Source organism: Choristoneura fumiferana, chromosome 10 (assembly GCF_025370935.1).
Source record: "Choristoneura fumiferana chromosome 10, NRCan_CFum_1, whole genome shotgun sequence".
Classification (NCBI taxonomy): domain Eukaryota; kingdom Metazoa; phylum Arthropoda; class Insecta; order Lepidoptera; family Tortricidae; genus Choristoneura; species Choristoneura fumiferana.
The window spans coordinates 572,284-595,561 of NC_133481.1; the positions used below are offsets into that span (position 1 = coordinate 572,284).

Consider the following 23,278-nt stretch of genomic DNA (forward strand, 5'->3'; position numbering starts at 1 on the left):
GGCTACCATTTCTTCTGTTGATTGCGTGTTGCCAGGTAAGTGCTGTGCGGCGAGCATCTCGGCCGCGCTACGTACAGAGAACACACTCGCCGCTCTGCTGCCCGGCCCGCTACCCGCTGGAGTCTAGCCCGTGATCTCAACTCGTGATAAACAACTTGGGAATCGCAAAATAAATCTAAAACGCCATTTCAAAAGAAGGAGTCTTCCAAGACATGAAGGTCTTAAGTAAAACCTAGAAATTAGTATCCATTAGTGACCTCATCCAGTCAAATTAACTTCACTTCAACGTACATAATTACCGATACGGAGCCAGCCCGCGCCCGATCAAGTGCGAAATGTCTATATTACTTGTTGTACTTCGATAATACGTGATTCATGGAAAACGGAACTTTCGAGGGTCGACATAAAGTATACATTTTAACGCATATGCAGGATTTACGCGTCGGTGTTGGATTACAGAATGGAGTACTGACCGTGTGGAGGTCGCGTTAGAATGAATATTTGTTCTATGTTGCGGTTTAACAAGACGCCACGATTGTATTAGATATCGCAAATATGTTCTTTTCGGGCTTAAAGATTATTTGGAGCTAATTCCTACAGAAATTCCCGCAGTCCTAATAATGCTGTAGGTGTCCATGGGCGGCCGTGATCGTTTACCATCAGGTGACCCGCATACCCGTTTGTCAACAATTTAATAAAAAAAAATCGTGAAAAAGGAAACTAGATAAAAATGGAACCGTATTAAAGTTCAGAAAAAAAACTTTTGATTGTTTTGTATTTAATTTTCCAGTTTTCCCGTTAAGATTTATCCCGTTGAGCTGGGAATCGAACCCGAGTCTTCGCCAGTCCGGGGCGGGTGGTGTCCCTTACACCAAGCTTTAATTCCACAGCGAAATTTTTCAGTGTGTTCTCGAGAAAATTACTACCTATGATAATTGGCTAATTATTTGTCGCCAAGCGCCATCTAGAAAAGCATCTAGAAGCTACCTACACACAAACACACACCCATACTTCCTGCGTTGCATTCTGTGTGTTTAAGACTCACCTGATACTGAAAATTGCACGGTCAAGAGCGCCTCCACGATCTTGACGAGCACGCGCAGCTCCTCGGCGGCGCACGCGCAGCGGCACAAGAAGTGGAGCAGCACCTTGAGCAGCGCGAAGCTGTCCAGCAGCACGGGCTCGGCCGCCACGCAGCGCCGGAACACCGGGCTGTACAGGCACAGCCCCGCGCACGACTTCCAAAACGTCCAGATGTACTGCAACACCTCCACGTGATCCTCCACCGTGTCCTCGATCACGTTCTCGCTCCACGCAAAACTCGTCTTTATAGCCTTCGGCATAGAGAGCTTCCTCGTCGGCACCTCCGAGTTCCTTCTGCTCTTCTCTTTGAACGACAGCTTCTCTCTCTCCACGCTGACGTCGCACAGCTCGTCGAATTTATTCTCGGGCAGCTTCAGACGGTAGATTTTGAAACATCTGTCGGTCATCTCGGCGAGCGACTTGAAAAGCATCCGAACGGACGCCAGCGAGCTCATCTCTCGCTGGTACGTCGTTTCAGAATTTTCTTTTGTGAGCTTGTATATTTCTACGATTATCGATATCTCAAGGATCGAGCAGCACTGTTTGGAGAACTCCGGCAACGAGACGAGCTCGAGCACGTAACTCAGCCCGCCTTTCTGGATGAACTGATCGGCGAAGGACACCGTGTTCAGCAGGCTCGAGAATATGTTCAGACACGACACGGTCAGAAAATACGCAGATTCCTCCATCCTCAGTATGTACCTATGTTTGGCCACGATGAACGTCGGGTATATCACGCTGAAGAGTAATTCGTATTTCATTTCCAGGCGACACTTGGGCGTCACCCGCAGCAGATGGGAGACCGTCGCGTGGAGCACGTTGTTATGGTTATCCAGCTGGAGCAGAGAGTTGTAGTGAATGAGGAAGGACCAGATGCTCTTCCGCTCGACGGGGCTGACCGGATGCAGACAGTGTCTCTTCGAGGACCTCTCGTCGTCGCCCGGTTCGCAGATGGAGCACGGCAGCTGGTCCGTGACCTTAGGGATCAGGATGCTCGCGCCGAGGTCCCCGTAAACGGTGTGCTCCAAAACCTGAAGACACTTGGAGGCGACGTTCCCGTGCATCAGCATGAGCCGGACGATGTTCTCCATGAGCAGGCCGGGGGAGAAGCAGCAGCAGACGCCGCAGTTGAGCATGACGCGCAGGATCTTGTGCCGCAGCGGCGGCTGCGCGGAGAGCTCCTCGTCGGCCAGCAGGCGCGCCAGCGTGCCGTAGAGCAGCGCCACGCAGCAGGCGGCGGGCGGCAGCGGCAGCGCGGCCCCCGCCTCGCCCAGCAGCTCGTGGTGGTGGTGCATGCCGGCGGCCACGCGCGCGCGGCACGCCTTGTGCCGGCCGCGCGGACACGCGCCCGAGTGCACCACCTCGCTGCGCACCCGCTTCATGCCGCTTATCAGCCTCCCTATGGACTCCAGCAGCTTCTTGACGAGAGTGACGGTCTCGTCGCAATCCGCGCCGGGGATCCTCATCATGAGCTCGACGGCCTCCCGCAGCAGGCCGCCCTGGAGGCACTCGCCGTACAGCTTGAACTGGTCGGTGAACTCCCGCAGGTCGTCCACGGCGCGGCACTGCATCAGGAGGCAGTGGAAGAACGCCGTGATGGAGTAGGCGATGCCGAAAACGAACTTGAGCATGTCGTCCGATTCCGTCCGGCTCGGCGACTCCTCCTCGGTATGATTCTGGTCTTCGGCCTTCTTGTGGTACTTCGCGCTGGACTTGCAGATGACGTCCTCCAGGATCCTGAGCAGCATCGGGAGGATGCCGTTGTTGATCAGTTTGGCGCAGAGGTCGGCGCGGACGAGGACTCTGTCCAGCGCGACTATGAGGAGCTCCGTGAGGGCCAATTTGATGTGGGAGACCTCTTGGGCGTTTCGTTTGGAGCACGCGGGCAGCGAGCCGAACTGTAGCGAGCACAGGTTTTTTAGAGCGAAATTGATACATTGCATGGATATCTGCGAGCCCTCCGAGCCCGACAGGCTGCTCTCCGCCTTGCATAGCTCTTGTAGTAGATCGGTTATCATGAGGGTGAATTCGAACGCTGATATTTCTGAATTAATGATTTCCCTATGTCTGTCAGTCGTGTAGTCGTCTGCTTTGGGTTTGGTTTTCTTCGGCGTGTGGCAGGGGTCGCTGTAGTGGTCGTTGGGGTAGTCGTTGGAAGAGCGCAGCGGGGAGTTGAAATACTCAAAGTCGTCGGGGGAAGACACCTTGATGGCGAGCGAGCGGTTCAGGACCTGCAGATCGTCGTTGGAGTCCGCGGATTCGGAAGACTGCTCGGTTTGCTTAAAGGATTTTCTTTTCGTTTTAACTTCTGATTCTTTGCTCTGGCTAACGTGTCTTGACCTAAGAAGTACGGTAAGATAAGAAATGTATCTCTACATATTACTTTTTATAATAATTTGGTTAATAATGTAATAACTAAGATAAGTACGCGTAATGAGTTGTACATACCGTCCAGTCGTGCCCCTTTCTGCTATCGCGGCGGAATTTATCTTTGGCCCGGGGCTGCCGCCGGTCGGCTTCTGCTTCGACCATATTCTGTAATAATATTGTCCAGTGACTTATCTGAGCGCACTCAAGAGAGACGCTATTCGGAAGTTGTCAGAGATTGTTTATATCAATAAAGTTATTTTATAAGAGCAAGCTATTTATACAACTTGTTATTTTTGATTTCCGTAACTGAAGGAAACATTCAACAGGTTAAATTAAGTTAATTTCTCCAAGACACTTAGTGGTTACTATTTAAATGATAATTAAGATATAAGATAATTAATTATGCGCAGTACATACGAGTACAATAGTGTAAAAGGTTTCTAATTTATGATGCTTGTAAAGTCTGTGACTAAGATATTATTAAATCATACATATTTAGCAAATTTGTGAATATTACCATTTTACCTTTACCAATGACTGTGAACTTATATTATCCAGGAAAAAATTTTTTTTTTCAAATTGCATTAGGTCGAAACTTGGGGTTGGTTAACTTTCCTGCTGGTTTGCCATTCGTAGAAGTAAAAAACGGAAATAAAAAAGATCACGGTGTATCATTACAAAAAAAACATAGTGCAGGCAGAGGAAATACTCGCTCCTCATTAACCATCCATAGTTTTATTATAAATGCGAAAGAGTGTGTGTTTGTATGTTTGTCCGTCTTTCACGACGAAACGAAGCGACGGATTGACGTGAATTTTGGCATAGACATAGTTTATGGGCCAGAGTGACATAGGCTACTTTTTATCCCGGAAAAATGCACAGTTCCCGAGGGAACAGCGCGCGATAACCGAATTCCACACGGGCGAAGCCGCGGGCAAAAGCTAGTATGTAAATATCGCTATCGCATGGTGTCACAGTTTTATTACATCCGACAAATAAACAGAGATAGCGTAACGCTTGTGGTTACTATGTCAAGGTTCGCCATGTGTCACAAAAACAACACGGAGACTCGAACAGGCTCAAATTGGGCAGTCCAATCACCAACCTTCTTTACCAACTGGTTTTTGTATGTATCAAGTTATAATTTTGAACATGAAACTACCGTGAGACTCACTCATATTAAATATATATGTGCGCGTGCTGCAGCAGCCGCTGAGTCGCGTTGCTCCGAAGACGAAGGGCTACGGATTAGCCCGAAACATGTCGAGCTAAACTCGATTTAAGACGTGAGTTATCCGGGTCAATATATTTAATATCAAGTTATAATAATGACATTTTTGAGATTGGTAATTACGAGCAAGAGTGTGACCGCTTTAGAACCCCACCCTGGTACGTTAAGTACACAAGAAGGCTGTTACTCTGATGCTTTGAGGATGAACGCTGGTTGAGTTCGAAACAGGTACAGTGGGGGTAGGGAAAACCTTCGTCAGTTATTAAATTGATTCCTTTACAAAGCCATAGAATCTTAGTACGTTTTGAAACCAAAGTACTAAGTAGACAAGTGCATATCAAATTATACTTGTCATGATAACAAGGGTCAAAATAGTATACGTCTCTAACATATATCTAGTTTCATATCAATATAAAACCTTTTTAATAAACAACTTCGTAAAAGTTTCAATCAAATAATGTTCTATTTAATTGACAGTGTTTGTCAGCGCCAAAGGTGTAGTGGTAGGGTTGCTATGCTCACCTGATTATGTTTAGCAGGTTGACGCAGTATGTCCTACTCAATCGGAAAAGCAGATTTTAAGTCAAAGTCAAAATATCTTTATTCAATTTAGGCTATAACAAGCACTTATGAATGTCAAAAAAAATCTACCACCGGCGGATTAGCGCTCATACTGAGCAAAGAAAAATAGATCTTAGGGTGACGAACCTTTTTTGAGTGACACTCTTTGCCGGCCCGGATAACAACGACATGGAAATACCGGCCCTGTTTTTTTGCGTACACGCCCATAGAAACTGACAGGAGCTTCTATGGGCGCGTATGTACACGAAAAACAGGGTCGGTATTTCCATGTCGGTATTATCCGGGCCGGGAAAGAGTGTCACCCCCTTTTTTACTCCGACTGTACAGTCACGGGTTTATGTGATTTATGCGTGTTCCTATCCTACACATTTGTTGCATAGACGTACATAGCTATCATAAGGTCGCGGGTGAGCAAAGTACTTATTTAGTACAGTCGCTATCTGATATTTCTCGGAGCGGCCAAGGTGATCAAAAATATCGAAACATGAACTGTAATACCTTAACAATAGAGTGCATGTTCCGATATTTTGGACCACTTTGGCCGCTCCGAAATATCTGTTGGCGATTGTATTAACAATAAGGTCTTTCTTCATATTATGACCAAGTGATAGTGTTGGATGTATGTATACCTGTCAGAGAACAGCTGGTGTATGGGCGTGCGCGCAGCTTGGGCGGCGGGCGGGCGCGCGGCTTGGGGGGCGGGCGGGGGCGCGGCGCGGCCGCCGCTCAGCTCGCCGAAGAGCCACACCAGGACAGAAGACAGCTGTCGGCAGCATGACAGACCCTGCGCACGCGCAGTAGTGCAATGTAGACAATATACAGCATGTATTTTTGTTGTAACCATAAACTTCAAGGGTAATTAGTAATAGTACATTGTGTCATAAGGGAGGTAAATGAGGAATTACGAACGAGTCTAATAGAAGGCCGAAGTCGAAGACTGAGGACTTTAATGAGTCGATGTTCGTAATTCCAGCACCGCCCGTGCGACATACAATGTTTTTCGTCACATTTGCGAGTAAAGTTGTATATTAATTTTGTAAAAGAAATAATATAAACATACTTTTATATTTTTTATTTAAAAAATACGACTTGTTTTTCGTCATGAAATAAATTAGCACGCAAAATGCTCACAGCGGTTCTTTAATTTTTCGCAGAAAATGGTTTCGACGAATATCAGTTCCCAACCAACTTTTTCGCAGAATTTCATTTCGCCGAATGACCACTTGCCAACTATCAAAAGATTAAGTCTTATTTCCCAACCTCACAGTTACCAATTTTAGGTACGTTTGGTCTGTTTGTTATAAAGTCACTTTTCAAAATGCTAACTTTCCGTTAGTAGAATGTTTTGGTTGGCGTAATATTAATTTCGTTGTACAATGTTTCCCAAATGTTTCATTGAATAAAAGTTTCCCTTAGTAACTATGTAATATGATAAGGTATGTGGGTAAGCGCAACATTTCCGTTGTTTTTGTTTGTGCACTAATGAAGCGTTTGTGACAAACGTCCATATGACAATGTTTGACTTTTTGATAGTTAAAAAAGTTGGCTTATGTATGAAAAGGGAACTGTTACACTGACGAAACATAATTCGTTTAATAGTTGTTTGACATAGTGAAAGATTTAACAAATGATAAGTTGTCCAAACTTTTGAGTCATTATGATAAGTTATATAATATTTTTGTAGTCAACAAGCTATGGTTTTTAGATCGTGCAGCGTTACCAACGCCATGTAGGTACTCGTAAACTAATATGATTGGAAATACATGAATATATAAACATAGAAAATCGACAGTAATAAGATATTAAATATGACTATAACCAATCTTGCTGTCTAAATTTAATTGTCAAAACATGAAAAAATTTTAGAGGCCACGACCTCGGCTAAATGGTAAAATATGCTACAGTTAGTCATACCAAGCTCATTATAATAAGATTAGCAGAGTAATTGCTGTTAATCTTTACAGCGCGCGGCGCTGAGAGCTCACAACAAAGCGTCGCAGTTATAGTTCCTTGAACCCCCGCTCGCCCAGGATTCTCCAATGATCTATAGTACATTACATTATAAGCACTATCAATATTTCTGGCTCAAATTGCCTCGACGTTTAGACCACATTGCAGCAGCATTGGCGGATAGACTCGTGACCACGGCCACTGCAATGTGGTTAAAAACGTTGAGTAATCCAGTGTGTGTGTTTGTATGTCTTTTTCTTTGTCTTTATGTGATTTTTGGCATAGAGATAGTTTATGGGCCAGAGAGTGACATAGGCTACTTTTTATTCCGGAAAAATACACAGTTCCCGAGGGAACAGCGCGCGATAACCGAATAGCACGCGGGCGAAGCCGCGGGCAAAAGCTTAGTTTTAGGAATAAAATTAGTAGACGTGATTAAGACCCGAGACGAGATTATATTTGTTATCTGTGGTTGATGTCTAGTTTAAATGCCAAGGGTCATTTTTATTTAATAGTGTAGTACCTACCTAGTTATTTGTTAATAATTAAATTAAACTGACAATGTGTCGCAACTGTATGTAGATTTTGTACAAAGCGAAATGTTATTACGTAAACTCAATGATAAGAAATTAAATAATAACACTGGTAGGTGAAGCCGTGGTGGCCTAGTGGTTTGACCTATCGCCTCTCAAACAGAGGGTCGTGGGTTCAAACCCCGGCTCGCACCTCTGAGTTTTTCGAAATTCATGTGCGGAATTACATTTGAAATTTACCACGAGCTTTGCGGTGAATGTAAACATCGTGAGGAAACCTGCACAAACCTGCGAAGCAATTCAATGGTGCGTGTGAAGTTCCCAATCCGCACTGGGCCCGCGTGGGAACTACAGCCCAAGCCCTCTTGTTCTGAGAGGAGGCCTGTGCCCAGCAGTGGGACGTATATAGGCTGGGATGATGATGATGATGACTGGTAGGTACCTATGAGTTGCAGTAGAGCTAACATGGCGCGACAAACTTCACAAAATTTACTTAATTATGTTCGCATTTCATTTTACTGTGTTCCCGTTAAGATATTTTTCGCTAGTTTAGTATACTTAAGTAATAGAAATAGGGCGAAATAGGGGATTGCTGGTCGAGCATTTATAGATGGGCGACTGTTAACGAGGTTATTTAAAAAAAAAAGCCAACGGAATATCGCATAGCCGAAACAAAAATAACGAAAATGGTTTGTAATAATACAAAATAATAATAAAAAGCATTGATATTTTTTTGGAAATCCCTATTCGAAATAACAAGACTTTAATGCTAAAAGTATAACATTACTAACGTACAGGTTGGATACGGAATCTTCAAATTCCTAAAGACTTTCTCTAAGAATTTCGCGACTTCGCTATACTAATACGTATGTTATGACTTTTATTATAGTCATGATGCGATGGCGATAGTGAAAGTGGCTCCTACGAGCTTCAGTTGAGTGACCGCGGCAATAGTCCGGAAGCGGAACCGTGCCATTTAATTGCCAAAACACCTACGAGTAAACTCGCGGAATGCAACTGCAGTCTATTCTAAGGCACTTGTCCCACCGCCGACGATGAGCGAGAAGCGAGTAGAGCGAGTAACTAGAAACGAGTGGGTGAGCAGCGAGAAGCGAATGTAGTTTTGTCGCTGGCTGTAAGCGAATGTTTGAGCGCGACGGGCGATTACTCGCTCCACTCGACTCGCTTGTGCGGGGCGGCCGCCAAGCTGACATCGCTGAGCGAGTATCTATAGCTCAGCGAGTTTTATAGCTCTTGTCGCTGCGACAAAAGATGTAAGAGCGGGTTCTCGCCGACAGTGTGAACAGCCAGCCATCAACTATTAATATATGTGTCTCTTTTACTCACACAGGATCTTATATCTTTTGTTCGTTTCTTGAGCGAGAAAATAGACGATAGCCAATCGTTTCCTCGCTGGCGGTGAGACAACTGCCTAACGTTGGCAATTCTACAATGAGGTTTGGCTTAGCAGTTGACTAAATAATACTAGAAGCATGTAGACAGGACACAAAGTTGCTATGAATTTGAATGACAGTTACTAAAAAGTATACGAAAAAAAGTTTTTAATTTACTATAACGTCACTTATTATTATTACCTAATTTAATTCTATTTGTATTCAAAGCAACTAAAAATCTAAATTCAGAGTTAACTGAAAATAAATCCAATTTCATTTGACCTCTGTTTGCGAAGTTTAAAAACTCCTAGCCCAGTTCAGGTGACGATTCCCATAGGAAAACTGTAATTTTTTTAGCGTTAAGCCCTGAAAGGAATTAATAATAATAATAAAATATAAATATCACGGGACAATACACACCAATTGACCTAGTCCCAAAGTAAGCTTAGTAAAGCAACGGATAAATATATTAATATAGATAGATATATACTTAAATACATATTAAACACCCAAGACCCGAGAACAAACATTCGTATTTTTCATACAAATATCTGCCCCGACACGGGAATCGAACCAGGGACCTCAAGCTTCGTAGTCAGGTTCTCTAACCACTAGGCCATCTGGTCGTCTATAATTAATAATTGGGTCAACTATTCAATGTTCGTCTCCGAGTATGAAAAGCCCAGTTTCGAGTTGCGAAAAAAATGGGGCACGTTGTGTTGTGATTGTGCGAAAAGTGGTGTTACATTGCGAGGTCGACTTTGAAATGGTCAATCGACAAGTTAGTTGCACGACTTTTCTCGCAAATCTAAACTCTAATTCACCATATAACGTTATAAACTTTCGTGATTCTCACTCATAGTCAAAATACCACAAACGGGACTTATCACGCTATTATTACACAAGTATTATTTACCTCGACGTTTCGGCAACGTTACAGTTGCCGTGGTCACGAGTAGACTAACGTGTGACGTTGCCGAAACGTCGAGGTAAATATTACTTGTGTAATAATAGCGTGATAAGTCCCGTTTGTGGTATTTTGTCTAATTCACTATGTCTGTAGCTCGCACCTTCTCATGCAAGCTTGCTCGCTTGTGTCATATTTGATAAAGGTTGGTTCACACGTATTAAGTAATCAAGTAGTTAACTAAATTTTAACTTCATCATCACCATCACAGCCTATATACGTCCCACTGCTGGGCACAGGCCTCCGCTCGGAATGAGAGGGCTTGGGCCGTAGTTTTCACGCGGGCCCATTGCAGATTGGGAACTTCACACTCACCATTGAATTGCTTCGCAAGTTGTGCAGGTTTCCTCACGATGTTTTCACTGAGTTGTTCGGAATTCATGTGCGAAATTACATTTGAAATTTTAACTTAAATTCAAGTAACTTGAAGCGTCTAAAGAATGAATTTAGTGATAAGTAATAAGTTATAATTAAGCGTGCAAATCAGCAAGAAAATTAGAAATTCGTCTATTTTTCGGTTAAGTGGGTGGGCGTGAATTATCACTTGACACGTTTGGACAGGAACGGTTTAGTAAAAAATTAGTTAAGTGTAAAAGTTTGGCGGATCGGTTGCCTTTTGTAAGTTCTTGTATTCGAAGAAGAGAGAAGAACAAGATCTTTTTGGAAAATATCGAAGTGGTCAGAAAACTGTTGGTCGTCCATCTTGGGCTAACTAAAGAACTTAGCTGATGCGAACGTGTCAACGCTTACTAAAAATTAAGTCGCTTAAAATAGAGTTAAAATTTAGCTACTTGATAACTTAATACGTGTGAACCAGCCTTAAGGATGCGCCAGCTACTTGTGCGAAAATGTGCGAGCTACAGGCATGTTTAGTTCTCCGTTGAGGCTGAGCTGACCTCGACGCCGAGCGCGCGCAGCAGACGCAGGCAGCGCCAGGCCACGCCGGCCAGCAGGTAGCGGCGCAGCACGTCTCCCGCCGGCTGCGCGTTGCTCAGCGTGAACAGCCCCGTCACGCGCTCCTCGGGCTTCGTCTCCGGCGCCACTGGCGCTACACACGAAGCACCAACTAAATAATTTAAGGCTGCGTTTCCACCAATAATGGTGGTAGATTTTTTTGAGCCATTTATATGCAAGGCTCGGAACCGGATCATAAAGTAGCGGTAAATACCGGTTTATTTCGGTTCAAGTCCAAACTTTCATAAGAACGCGAACGTTTTTAAGAACTTAACTTTACCCTAAATAAACCGGTTTATTCGACGAGTGACAGCTGGCCGGCCGGCGACGAGCGGCGACGTTTATCCTGCGCCGAAATAAACCGGTTTTTATTGTTCTAAACCGGTTAATCTGAGAAGAACTTTATGGAAATGTTCCCTTAAAAACCGGTTTCAAAATAACAGTTTCGCGAACGAAACCAAAATGAAAAGGTTTTGCGCCAAGTACATGATAACGGTTTGGAAATTTAACCGGTATCCGAGCCTTGTTTTGTGCTTGTCATAGCCTAATTTGAATAAAGATATTTCGACTTTTAATAGTGTTATGTAGTGTAGTGTTGTGATGTGTGTTGTTGTAGTGTTGGTGTTCAATAAAGAACCATTGTATTGGATTGTATGTTATGTGATTGTATAATGTTCATTATACCTGTGGGTGGTTCGGAGTCTGCGGGCGCGGGCGTCGCGCAGTGCGCGCTCACCGCCGACGTCACGCGGTGGATGCCGCAGAGCAGCTCGCAGCCCACGAGGGTCACCACGCCGCTTACCGGACTGACAAACAAACACCAATGGTACTGACCACCGGAGCTACCGTACAACGGCCAACCGATAGTGTCTTTTTCAACCTCGACATTGGCGGAATCATCGATAGTATCGATGGAGCTATATTTTTTCTAAAAATTGATTGAAACACCAATGGAACACTGGCACTAGTGCTTATTGTGGAATGCAAACGTTCAACCCGGTGGCGGACTAAGTGGGGCGGAAGGGGCCCGGGCCTCAAAACTCAAGCCCCAGGGGGTCTCCAAAAGCCACAAATTCTCTTGATCAAGTCCTGCTTAATACTCACATTAAGTTTTAAGACTGGCGGGGTTCATTCAGCCCGAATGACCTTAGTGCGCCACCGGTTCAACCATTAGGACAAGGTACTAGAGATTGGTTTTTTGGAATCTTTTTGTATTTTTTATTTTAATTCCAAATGTTTACTTTTACGGTCATCCCGTAAAACCTAAATTGAAAATACGAACTGAAATATAGATGCACAAAAAAACCAGAAAAATAAGACCAGCACTGGGAATCGAAACCCCAGACGGTACGGAATACCGAGGACCTGGGTTCGATTCCCAGTGCTGGTCTTATTTTTCTGGTTTTTCTGTGCATCTATATTTCAGTTTGTATTTTCAACTTAAGGTACTAGAGATTGCTAAAACAGAGCTACTTTGGTTTCAAGTTTCTAGGACTTTTTATCAGTTCCCGATTGCTCCTGTCATCCATTCAAAGGTCGACGGTAGTGATCCCTTGACGGGATAAGATCGCCTTTGTTCATGTATCTCAACGTATGTCAATTTTATTTGGTTTCATTTTTGTATAATAAAGAGTTAACAAACATACATACTATGACTGGTTACTTGGAGTCATTTTTTTCAACTCCAAATTTGTTACTTTTACGGTCATCCCGTAAAACCATATCGAAAATACAAATTGAGACATCCATTTGCCAAATACGGTATTCCAATTCGTTACACAGTTATAATTATGTAAATAAATAATCTGCGAATCTTTCCCGGTTATCATTGCACCGGTCAATGTCCATAAATTCATAACAGTTCATATCACATGCAAACACGCAAACAAACAATACGCCCGCGCTTATTGCTTTGTTGAAGATAAGTTTGAATCTCACGGTCCTATTTAGAGTTACTTTCTCAAATTTAGGTACTGGAAAGTTTTCAAGACTCTTTTAAAGTTGAGCGACCAGTCCGTTCATAGGTGAATATTATGATCATCTCGGACATGTCAAACTTAAAACCGAAAATTGCTAAAAGTGGCTCCGTAGCGGTAACGACTCATGTGCTCTGCCTACCCCTTTTGGGAATATAGGCGTGATGTTTGTGTGTGGCATCTCGGAATAGCGTTGAATTTTGCCCCGCGCGGTGAGTTGCGTGGTACTTTGGGGACACAAGCACTCAGTTGTTGTCAAACGCGTCTACATAGGCGTTTTAAGCGATGAGCGTTTCCACAAAGGTTGGGTACGCTAACTGCGAGGTGTTGCATCCGAAGGCATACCAAGCTCACGTTTCTTACTTTGCGGGTTGTCTAACGAAGATGTTTACGTCACGTCACTGATACGTGAGCATAAACCATTACTTACCAGAAATTTATGAGCTCCTTTGGATTAGCGCCGTCGTTCAGCCGAATGAGGAACTCGGCGAGAAACAGGTCCAGCCACGTCGATTTCTGGAGAACAAATGGATGTATAGTATACAATGAAGAGTAATCTTTTACGTTAGGGCTGCATCGCAAATGTGCTTTTTCGCAGATCGAAGCTGCGTTAGTTACGACGACGAGCGAAGTGAGGAGCAGTGCTTAGGAAGAATTCTGACCCTAACGTGCGAGACGAGCGAGCGCCAGAAGCCATTTATTTCATTTTAAGTGCTGACTAGGAGCGATGTAATTATTTTACAACTCTGACATCGTGAGATGTGGACTAGATAATATTTTGCAACAAGGTCGTTTTGCGATATGAAATATGAGCCGTATGGATCTAGTTATTGTACATACTAAGTGACCCATACATAACATCAGCTTCGACCGGGTGTCGAACCTGGAATTACGAATGTAAATGATTTTACAGTCGAGGAAACTGAATCATTTACCAAGTTGGAATCTTTTCTTAATCATTTTCGCTATGACTTATTTGGCAAATCTGTGGGATCTCAACATGACATTAGTAGCACAAAGGTTATACCCTGGTACGGGATTCAGTATATTCAGTTTCTTCTACTGTACAGTAACACCACTGTCAATCGGGTTGCAGGAGAGGTGCATGCAATCCGGAAATTTCAATTCGACTGCCAGAAAAAGCTACTTAAATAAATTTTGCTGCCGCTAACTTGCCAAGTTCGCCTTTTTGTAGAAGTACTATTGTTTATTCAATGCCCTAATTCGCTGGGTGCGCGATGACAGCGCCAACTATCGGATACAATTACGGCGGACTTTGAAATATCAAATGGCTGGCTGTCATACGAAGAGCTCACGAAATATCGCAGGTAATTTACATATACTCTATTTGATCATGTAAATCTATAGTGTCGATAATAAAGTTGACCTTTTTTTATTTCCCGTCTAAAATGGCACAATCAATTAATTTCAGGACACAGACTTTCTCATGACTGTCTTCGCGAGAAGCGAGAAGTAATAAAATAAACAAATTTAATCGAATAACGCATTTCATATTAAAATTACATTGAAGAAAGAAAGAAAGAAAATACATTTATTCGGAACAGTGACAGAATAATTACATAATAATTACATTGCAGACAATTATTTATGGCTGTAGTAGGTCGTTAGTAATACAGACTTTTTGTGTATTTTTAGTTAAACATGGCCAAAATAATTATAAAAACTGGATTCCGAGCACACTATACGACATCGCTTTCCAACCACAAACAACAATAAAAGGAAAACAATTAGTTTTGGCTCAATATGTCCAAGATGTAAAAGAAGCTAAATGTGAAGATCGTAAATAAATTCATAATGAGTCACACCATTGATGCTCGTGTAATTCGTCAAACTTCAGTGACACCGGCGCCATACGCGCCATACAAAACATCTTTCTTGCGGTATAGAATTTGCGATCACTGTTTTTGCCACTGTTCTTGCAGTTAACTACGCAGTAGGTTTCGTAACGCATATTTATTTATTTTTGCTTAATAATGTACGAATACGTAAATTACACTAGTAAATAGTGACAGTTAGTCCGCCGAAAAGATCCTTGTTTGGCCGCGGCGCGCGCTGCGGTCGATTCGTGGTTCCTCCACCTCCTACTTTGCACCCAGCGAATACCAAGTAACCATACTAGTTAAGCAAGTTCGCATTAATTTCCCGTTTGGCGCCAAGATCCCAGAGCCTCATCTCAATCATCGATCTTACCTCATACGTGCCGGTCTCGGCCTTGAAGAAGTGGTCCCAGTACGTCTTTAACGCATCTTCCGCCATCGCCGGATATCTAAGACAAATCAAGTTAATCAATATTTGGCCTCTTTAATACACTAAGTAAATCTCTATGTACCTAAGTATATTGAGGAGGTTCTACATAGTAATGTTCTGTTTTCTAAGCGTTTGTTTTACTTTCCCCTGGTAAACTGTAGATATGTTATTAGGAACTAGTCAGACAGTGAAACAGCGAGTTCATAAACAGATTCTTTAGGTTTGTGCATATTAATTATTGAAGAAATATTTACTGCAAGAAATTGACAGCTTCAGTTTGAGGGAGATGTTATGATACTTAGTAAAAATATTAGAGCTATCTTTTTTTGCAGATAGAGACTGTTTTAGGTACCGATTTTTGAAATCACCCCATTCGAGAAAATCTGCTCATTGTCAAAAAGAAACAGCTCAATAGTAGATTGTACAACAAAAGCATAAAACGAGCCATTTTACCCGAGGCGATCATATAGTCAACCGAGCTGGTGCGGCGAGGGTGGATAGACACGTCGAGAGGAAAATGGGTTTAATGCTCGAGTTTTACACTTAGCCTTTCACTTCGATTGAGAGGAAACTAAATAGCAACAGTGGAAACAATAAAATTGTTCACTTACTTTACTAGGTACCTTTTATTTTTCATGTATTGCTATGCTATATAATTATAAGTTTTTAGTCTTATTGATTTATTTTGATTATTTTTTTATTACCATCAGCCACATATGTGGTCTACCACCCTAAAGTTGATAATCGTTTGCATGTCATAAAACAATAATGCCAATAGACGTTTCTGTCATCTGTCAACATGAAAGTTCGACTTTAGCGACAAATTCATTTTAAAAATTGATAGACCACTATTTGGCTGATGGTACTTAAAATAAAAATTATTCAAAAAATATATAGAAACTTTTTTGCTTGTGGCTGTTAAAATCTGATTTCTTGGTCTTAGACGAAGATTTTACTTTATGCACTAGCTAGAGCATAAAAAGTAATTTTATGTCGCCTAGATCCAGCATAAATACCAACAAGAAGTGAAAATAAAATTGTTGACTAGTCTCGTATTTAATATTCAACCCATAATTAGATATTCGCCAATTTAGACTAGAATAGAATTTCGACTGCATTTTCGAGTAATATGATTTTGAAAATCGCCTAGCTGTGCTTGAGTTCCAAATTCAGTTTGAATTTATGTAGACGCTTTGCTTACTTTTGGACTAGGTCATCATCATCATCATTATCATATCAGCCATAGGACGTCCACTGTTGGAAATAGACTTCCAGTTGCCTCGGTAGGAAGCGTCTTGCATCCACCGTGAACCCGCGACTTTAACCAGGTCATCCGCCCATCTCGTTGGTGGACGTCCTACGCTGTGCTTGCCGATCCGCGGTCTCCAAGTCTCTGAGCAATTCTGAGCCTATTTATAAGGCCTATAGTGAAGCACCACGTCTCGGACCTATATGTCATCCCAGGCAACACACATTGGTTAAAGACTTTCGTCTTAAGGCACTGAGGGAATTTGGACGAAATGACATAGCGGAGTTTCCCGAACGCTGCCCATCCGAGACGACTACGAGGACTAGGACAATTGGAGTTAGTTAACTGTCCCGAGATATTTTTTTACATATTATTGTATTTTTTCGCATGCGTCTACTCGAACGATATTGTTCTCAAAATCCACAAAATGATCGTCAAATAAATGTTTAAATGCCATTTCAATTAAAATCGAATCTCGAAATCAGCTGCATATAGTCGCATATAAGTACCTACATCATTTCATCACTTATGTTGTAGGTATAGTTTATCAACTCGAGAAATACCAATCGTCAAACTAATTAATTTGACGAAATAATTAGATAACTTACCTACTAACAACTTAATTTGTAGTTTTAATCGAATTTTACTTTTACGAGTAACCTACCTATACATATCTACGTATGACTCTAATCTTAAAGTAATTTATAGGTACTGTTAACTAATTCTAATAAGAAAATAATGTCAGATTAATGTACCTGAAGGTAAAACAAAGTTCTGGTTTTTCCTAGGGTAGCTGCGACTTAGTAAATGGAAAAGTTTAATGAACATCGTCATTGAAGTGCCAAAATATTTTGGGACATTCCGCAAGTACGCGTGCCGCGCACTTAAGCCGATCATAAGCTAGACTGCATCCAATTACCGTACCTGGTACAGATTCAGTAGAGCACTAGGTACCCAATACGAGTATGAGTTATTTGGCAAAGCCACAATCCATCGGCACAAATAAAACTTTAAGTAATCACATCACACGCGACCGGCGACCAAAAAAAGACGTAAGCACGTAACCACCCACAAAACGAGTCGCATCAAGTCGCTTGCCGTTTGGGCTATCGAAACTAGTTCTACCACCTACCACACCAGCGCGGTGCGTAGTGGCCGCGCGGGTACTAACGCGGCCCGCTAGGCTGACCTATTCTGAACCGCTCTCAATGAGATGTGTATTGTCATCTCGGATTTCGAGACGAGGAAGCCGCGATAGCCAATCGAACTGTCGCGCTAACAATACCGAATCAACCCTCGGGAAACCTTATCTATGCGGGCAAGTCATTCATAATTTATTGGCTGGTTAAATACGAGTATCAGATCATCACGTCGGCATTCTTCAATGGAGTTTCAACCTTCAGCTTTTAAATTAAGATCTATAGCTGTATTAAGGCGGAACTGCAACTTATTGTTGGGTCGGCCGTACGGTACCGGACGTCTTGGTGGTTATCTATCAGTGGGTAGCGTGTTTGTCTTGCAGGCAATCTTGTGTCAGTGCAAATAGTACGCTCTCGTTTTGTTGAGTTTTAATGTTATTAAAGCTACTTGTAGCTACTGTAGCTGTAGCGTAGGCTGTAACCCGCGGTATTTTTGTTTATGCGCTAATTTGGCGGAATGAAAAGAAAAATGAATACGAAAACCTTACGAAAACATACATGACATTGTGCTTACTTCGTTCTAGCATCTTTTTATGAAATAGGGTGACAAACGGGCTTGTGGGTAGTGGATATGGTAAGCAAACATATTGTCACATAGACTCCCACAATAGTGAAGAGATTGTAGATGCGTTGCTAGGCTAAAGGGTTAACATTGGATACCTCACATGCTGCAGGAAGATTAGTGAGATTTAATTATTGAACCAATTTTTTTATTTATATTAAAATATCTGCAATAACAAACATAAAAACCGGCCGAGGGCGTGTCGGGACACACGCAGTGTAATATAAGGGGTAGACGAGAAAAAAAAACACCCACAATTAGATGCATAGAATTTTTTTTTTCAGAATTAAATCCTACCACTTTGCTGATTACGTAACAAACGTACACTCCGTGAGCTCTTAAAAAACCTTCGGATTTTACAAGCATGCTTCGGGTATAGACGATGAAACGCGATTGTGATATGCGTATGTTCTGTTATCAACTTGCAAAACTTTTCAAAGTTACCGTAAAAATTTATGTAGGGAATAATAATAAGTAAAAATAAACCTTACTGTAACAATATTACGCTTCTTTATCTTTTTCTAAATTTAATACAATATGATACTTACAAATAAAACAAAATTAGCATTTTCGAATTCTTCAATCGTTAATTTAAATAGAGAACACCCGCCTTAACAAACTATTTTTATTTGGAAGTATATAGAGCTGTTGTTAGTATCTACTTTTCTTGGGTATGTCAAATGAATTTTTTTGGTCTGCTTTCGTTTAATATTTTTGTAATGTACTTTTCGAAATCCCCGTTGCTTCTATAACTCGGTCTTGAACCTTATTAAAATATTTACGATAAACAATTTTCTTGAAAGTTTCAGCTTCTTTACAAAATATTTATTGGCTATTTACAGAAATACCCTGTTGTTACTATTATTGTACTATTTTTAATTTTAGAACTCTGGCATCCTACTTTTTTGATAAAATGTAATCCAATCGCAATTAATTAAACTACTAACATTATCATTATAAGACTGTACCTAACATGAAGTGTATGGGACTAGAGCCTGAAATAAATGTTAAATTATTATTATTATTATTAAGTTGACTCTCCATGGAAATCAATTTCCGAAAAATAACAAACTAAATAAATAAGTAAGTGGGGATTTTAACTGCTCTATATAAATCAATGAAAACACAACAAGTGCACTCTTCGCGTGATGGATTGCTACTAAGCCAAAAAGACAATTGTCACTTTCTACTAACAAATCCTTCAACTTTCCCCCAAAACCTGAAGGTTTTTCTATGAGCTCACGGATTGTGCCTATGTTTGTATGTACAGTCAAGGGCAAAGATATTGACACGGCCAAAGTTACAAAAATATGTATACACGACTTTATGCACATAGCATTAAGGCCGTGTATACATATTTTTGCAACTTTGGCCGTGTCGATATCTTTGCCCTTGACTGTACAATGATTCTTTTTCCTAAGCTGCGGGAAAAAAAAAAACAAATAGCAAGATAAGGGGAAACTATTAAAGTTCTGTTTGCCACTTTGACTGTGGAACCCTAAAAATGCACTTTTGCTGTCATTATTTGATTTACCAGTTAGTGGGATGTTTATGAACAGATGTGATGTGTTTTCCAGACTTAAACATATTAGATTATTTTATATGGTTGTACATGCTTTCAAAACTACATAATTATATAATCCCTAACCTGGATCATTTCAAAAAAGGTTATCAAGCACATTTGGAACGAAATGCCAATAGAAGCTGTACGTGCCGCATGTGTTTCATTCGAGAAACGTTTGAACCAAGATATTGATATAGCCACCCAAGCCGGTACGGCAAGGGTGTGTAGGCACATTAAGGGGAAATGGGTTTAATGAACAAGTTTTATACTGCTTTTGAAATTAAGAAATGGCAACAGTGGAAACAATTGTTCACTCACAGGTACCTTTTATTTTCATGCATTGCTATACAAAGTATACATTTTTACTTTTATTGATCTAATTTGATTGTTTTTAGTTTTTTTTTTTTATCGAATAAATAAAAAAATATTGAAAAAATATATAGACTTTTTCATTTGTTGGCATCTGATTGCGCTGGTCATAGATTAGAGAAAAGATTTTTCTTTATGCACTAGAAGATAAAAAGTAATTTCCTGTCGCCTAGATTAGCATAAATACGAAGTTTACGAGCATGTGAAGTGAAAAAATATTTTTATGACTTTGGGTCAATAAGATGCTTATATAGAGAAATTTTGAAGACTAGTTCTAACCATTTAGCTGCTAAACATGTGACAAACGGGCGAGCACGTGAATAACAGCAATAGGACTCCAATTGGACCCTTCGAGTATAGAACCCAGAAAAAAGATTTTATTCACAATCACCTTTTATAATACAGGGTGGCAAAGAAGCAGGCATGTAGAAGTCCTAGATAAGACTTATCTACTTTTGTATTCTAGCGTCATTGCTTCAAAATTAATTAGTTTGAACAAATAAGTACATGATAATATATCTAATTGTGGGTAGGTAATTTAATAACAAAACAAATCACAAAATTTACAAAGAAGTCTAAAAAATACTTACAGTTTTATACTATAGGCTGAAGATTGTCTTCGCAAATCACTGTTATAAAAATATTATTCAAGTCCCATGGCTTGTCTAAGACTGCCATGTAGCCCTTTAGAAATAGAAATAGCTTTTGCTTAAATGTGTACACTAGAATTAAATAACACAATTTTAATCAAGGATAATACGAAGGTAATTGCTTAAATTAAAATATGGTAAACACAAAAAATGCACATTGAACAACAGCTGAACTTACTGTACTTTGTTATGACGTTTCGACGTTGACGTTGACGTTTAAATATAGCGCATGAAGTTGACGTTGACAGAAAGAGCGAGACATTACTATAAAAATCGAAAATGTATTTATTGCGATTCTCGATTAAATATGCTTAGGGTGTGTAATCGATTTTATTAGTGATAGTTTATATTTTTTACTAGTTTTTGCCTGCGGCTTCGCCTGCGTAGCAAGAGCTTTTGCTTGTCTGTCGGGATCTCACAAACCATGCGGTCTTCTTTGGCACTATATCTAAACTAATAACGGTTAAAAATTAACAATACCCGTAATAACAAAGTAACAGTTCAAAACATCAAACAATACGAAACACTCAAAACAAAGACGCAACGGCGGCCTTAGGGGGTGGCTAACAAACATGGCAATCGCCCGGGGCCTCGCTCTTGCAGGGGCCTCGGGCAACAACCAAAGCAAATTTAAAAAAATATATAGAATATTTTATACTTGGTTTGGATAGGTATTTAATTAAATGTTAACAAACTTCAGCTACTAGATTTGGTACATTCAAGGATTTTAAACATTTTCTTTATCTATCATTGTAATACAAACTAGACTAGTGTATTTCGAGCTGAAGGTGCTAAATATATTTTTCTTCGATAGTCGACGTCTTAATAATCGAGAAACTGCAGCTCTTTCATTTTTATTTCCTCTTATTAATTAGAAATATTTTTTTAAGTGGTCGATATGACGTTTGTGAGATTGAAATGGCAGAACCGTTGAGGGCTCAGTACTTAGTAGAAACAGTAAAAAAAAAGGCGAAGTCAACTGTCACTGCTGTCACTGTCAAGTAGAATCTAACCTAAAACCTATATGTTGTATTTACTTTGCGATTTGGTGCCATCAATGTGTTTTTTGGATAATTTTTAAAGACCTCTCAGCACAAACTCAGTACTTTAAAATTTGACGCATTTCTCCACGACCTTTGCATGATAATTGGACCACGATTGTATAGTTTCGACGACTATTTCGGCTCTGCTTCTTCGACAACGCTATCTTGTATTCTCGACGACACTTGGCTTGACTTTTGGACCATATTTTCTATTTTAGCGGCTTCACCTTTCAATATGAAATGAGTGAATTTGTGCGAGCAGATACAAGGAACTTGCCACACATGGCTATGAGTCTAGAATATTTTGACACCAGTGATAAGTATACAATGTTGCCGAAATCAGAGGAGATAAAGCACTCTTGTCCGTAGCGGTAAAATGGATGAACGTAAGTACAAAATTATATCAATACAGTTTCTTGTCTATTTTTTAACATTACATTTTAGGGCATCAAAAGTTGAATATGTTGCCGGACCAAAGTTGTACGAGAGCACAGAATAACAAAAACATATTACCTATATTGTGACCATTTACTTAGATATCAACTGACAATGTGATTGATGCGACAGGTGATGTTGTTCAGCATTGGCTGGTAAATATTATGATAGAGTAAAATTTCTGTGGTTAGTGAAACATTATATTATAATTAGCTGTTGCCCCGCGACTCTGTCTACGAAGAATTCGCTTATCGCTTTCCCGCGAGTACTCTGTATTTTTTCAGGATAAAACTGTGAGATAAAAAGTAGCCTATGTTCTTCCTCGGGACTCCAACTACCTCCATAATGAATTTCGGCTAAATCAGTTCAGCGGTTAAAGCATGAAAAGTTAACAGTCAGACAGACAGAGTTCCTTTCACGTTTATAATATTAAATATAAGTAAGGATTTATAATAATTTTGATCTTTTTTTCAGGTGGATGTAAACACATGTTGGTGTTTTTATTTTGGTTGCAAAAAAAAGCCAGTGAAGGAGCATAACCTGTTTTTTCCAAGGACATGCATTTTTCCATAAAAAAGAGGCATAGAAGTATCACGGAACTCCTCAATGGTTAATGGAAGAGAATAGAATAGACCTTAGATTTAGCACGGAAATGTAATTTTGAACATGATGATATCTTAATACAGAAATGTATTTTTAGTTGACAATGCAAGTACAGTCAGCAAATTTTTTTTCTTAAAAATATAATTTTTGGTTTTTATTTGTGTAAGCTTTTATTTTTCCTCAGAATACTTTTTGTTGACTATACTTGTCTTGCATTGTCATCTAATCTGTAATCAGTATAAGTACTGCTGTGATAAGCTAACGGTACTTTAAATTTGTATTCTCATTTTGGTTTA

General features: G+C 40.6%; 1 protein-coding gene across 1 annotated transcript in view; it reads right to left on the minus strand.

Annotated features, from left to right (window-relative positions):
• Positions 1-17,736, minus strand: part of mv (lysosomal-trafficking regulator mauve) — a 56,741-nt gene extending 39,005 nt beyond the window's left edge. Inside the window, exons 1-8 of the mRNA XM_074092890.1 lie at positions 17,482-17,736; positions 15,252-15,327; positions 13,471-13,556; positions 11,749-11,870; positions 11,007-11,158; positions 5,896-6,050; positions 3,532-3,618; positions 1,046-3,423 (exon numbers count right to left, since the gene is read on the minus strand). Coding sequence (XP_073948991.1) covers positions 1,046-3,423; positions 3,532-3,618; positions 5,896-6,050; positions 11,007-11,158; positions 11,749-11,870; positions 13,471-13,556; positions 15,252-15,317 — 3,046 coding nt within the window. The 5' untranslated portion in view covers positions 15,318-15,327; positions 17,482-17,736. The remainder of the gene's footprint in view (positions 1-1,045; positions 3,424-3,531; positions 3,619-5,895; positions 6,051-11,006; positions 11,159-11,748; positions 11,871-13,470; positions 13,557-15,251; positions 15,328-17,481) is intronic.
• Positions 17,737-23,278: the final 5,542 nt, after the last annotated feature.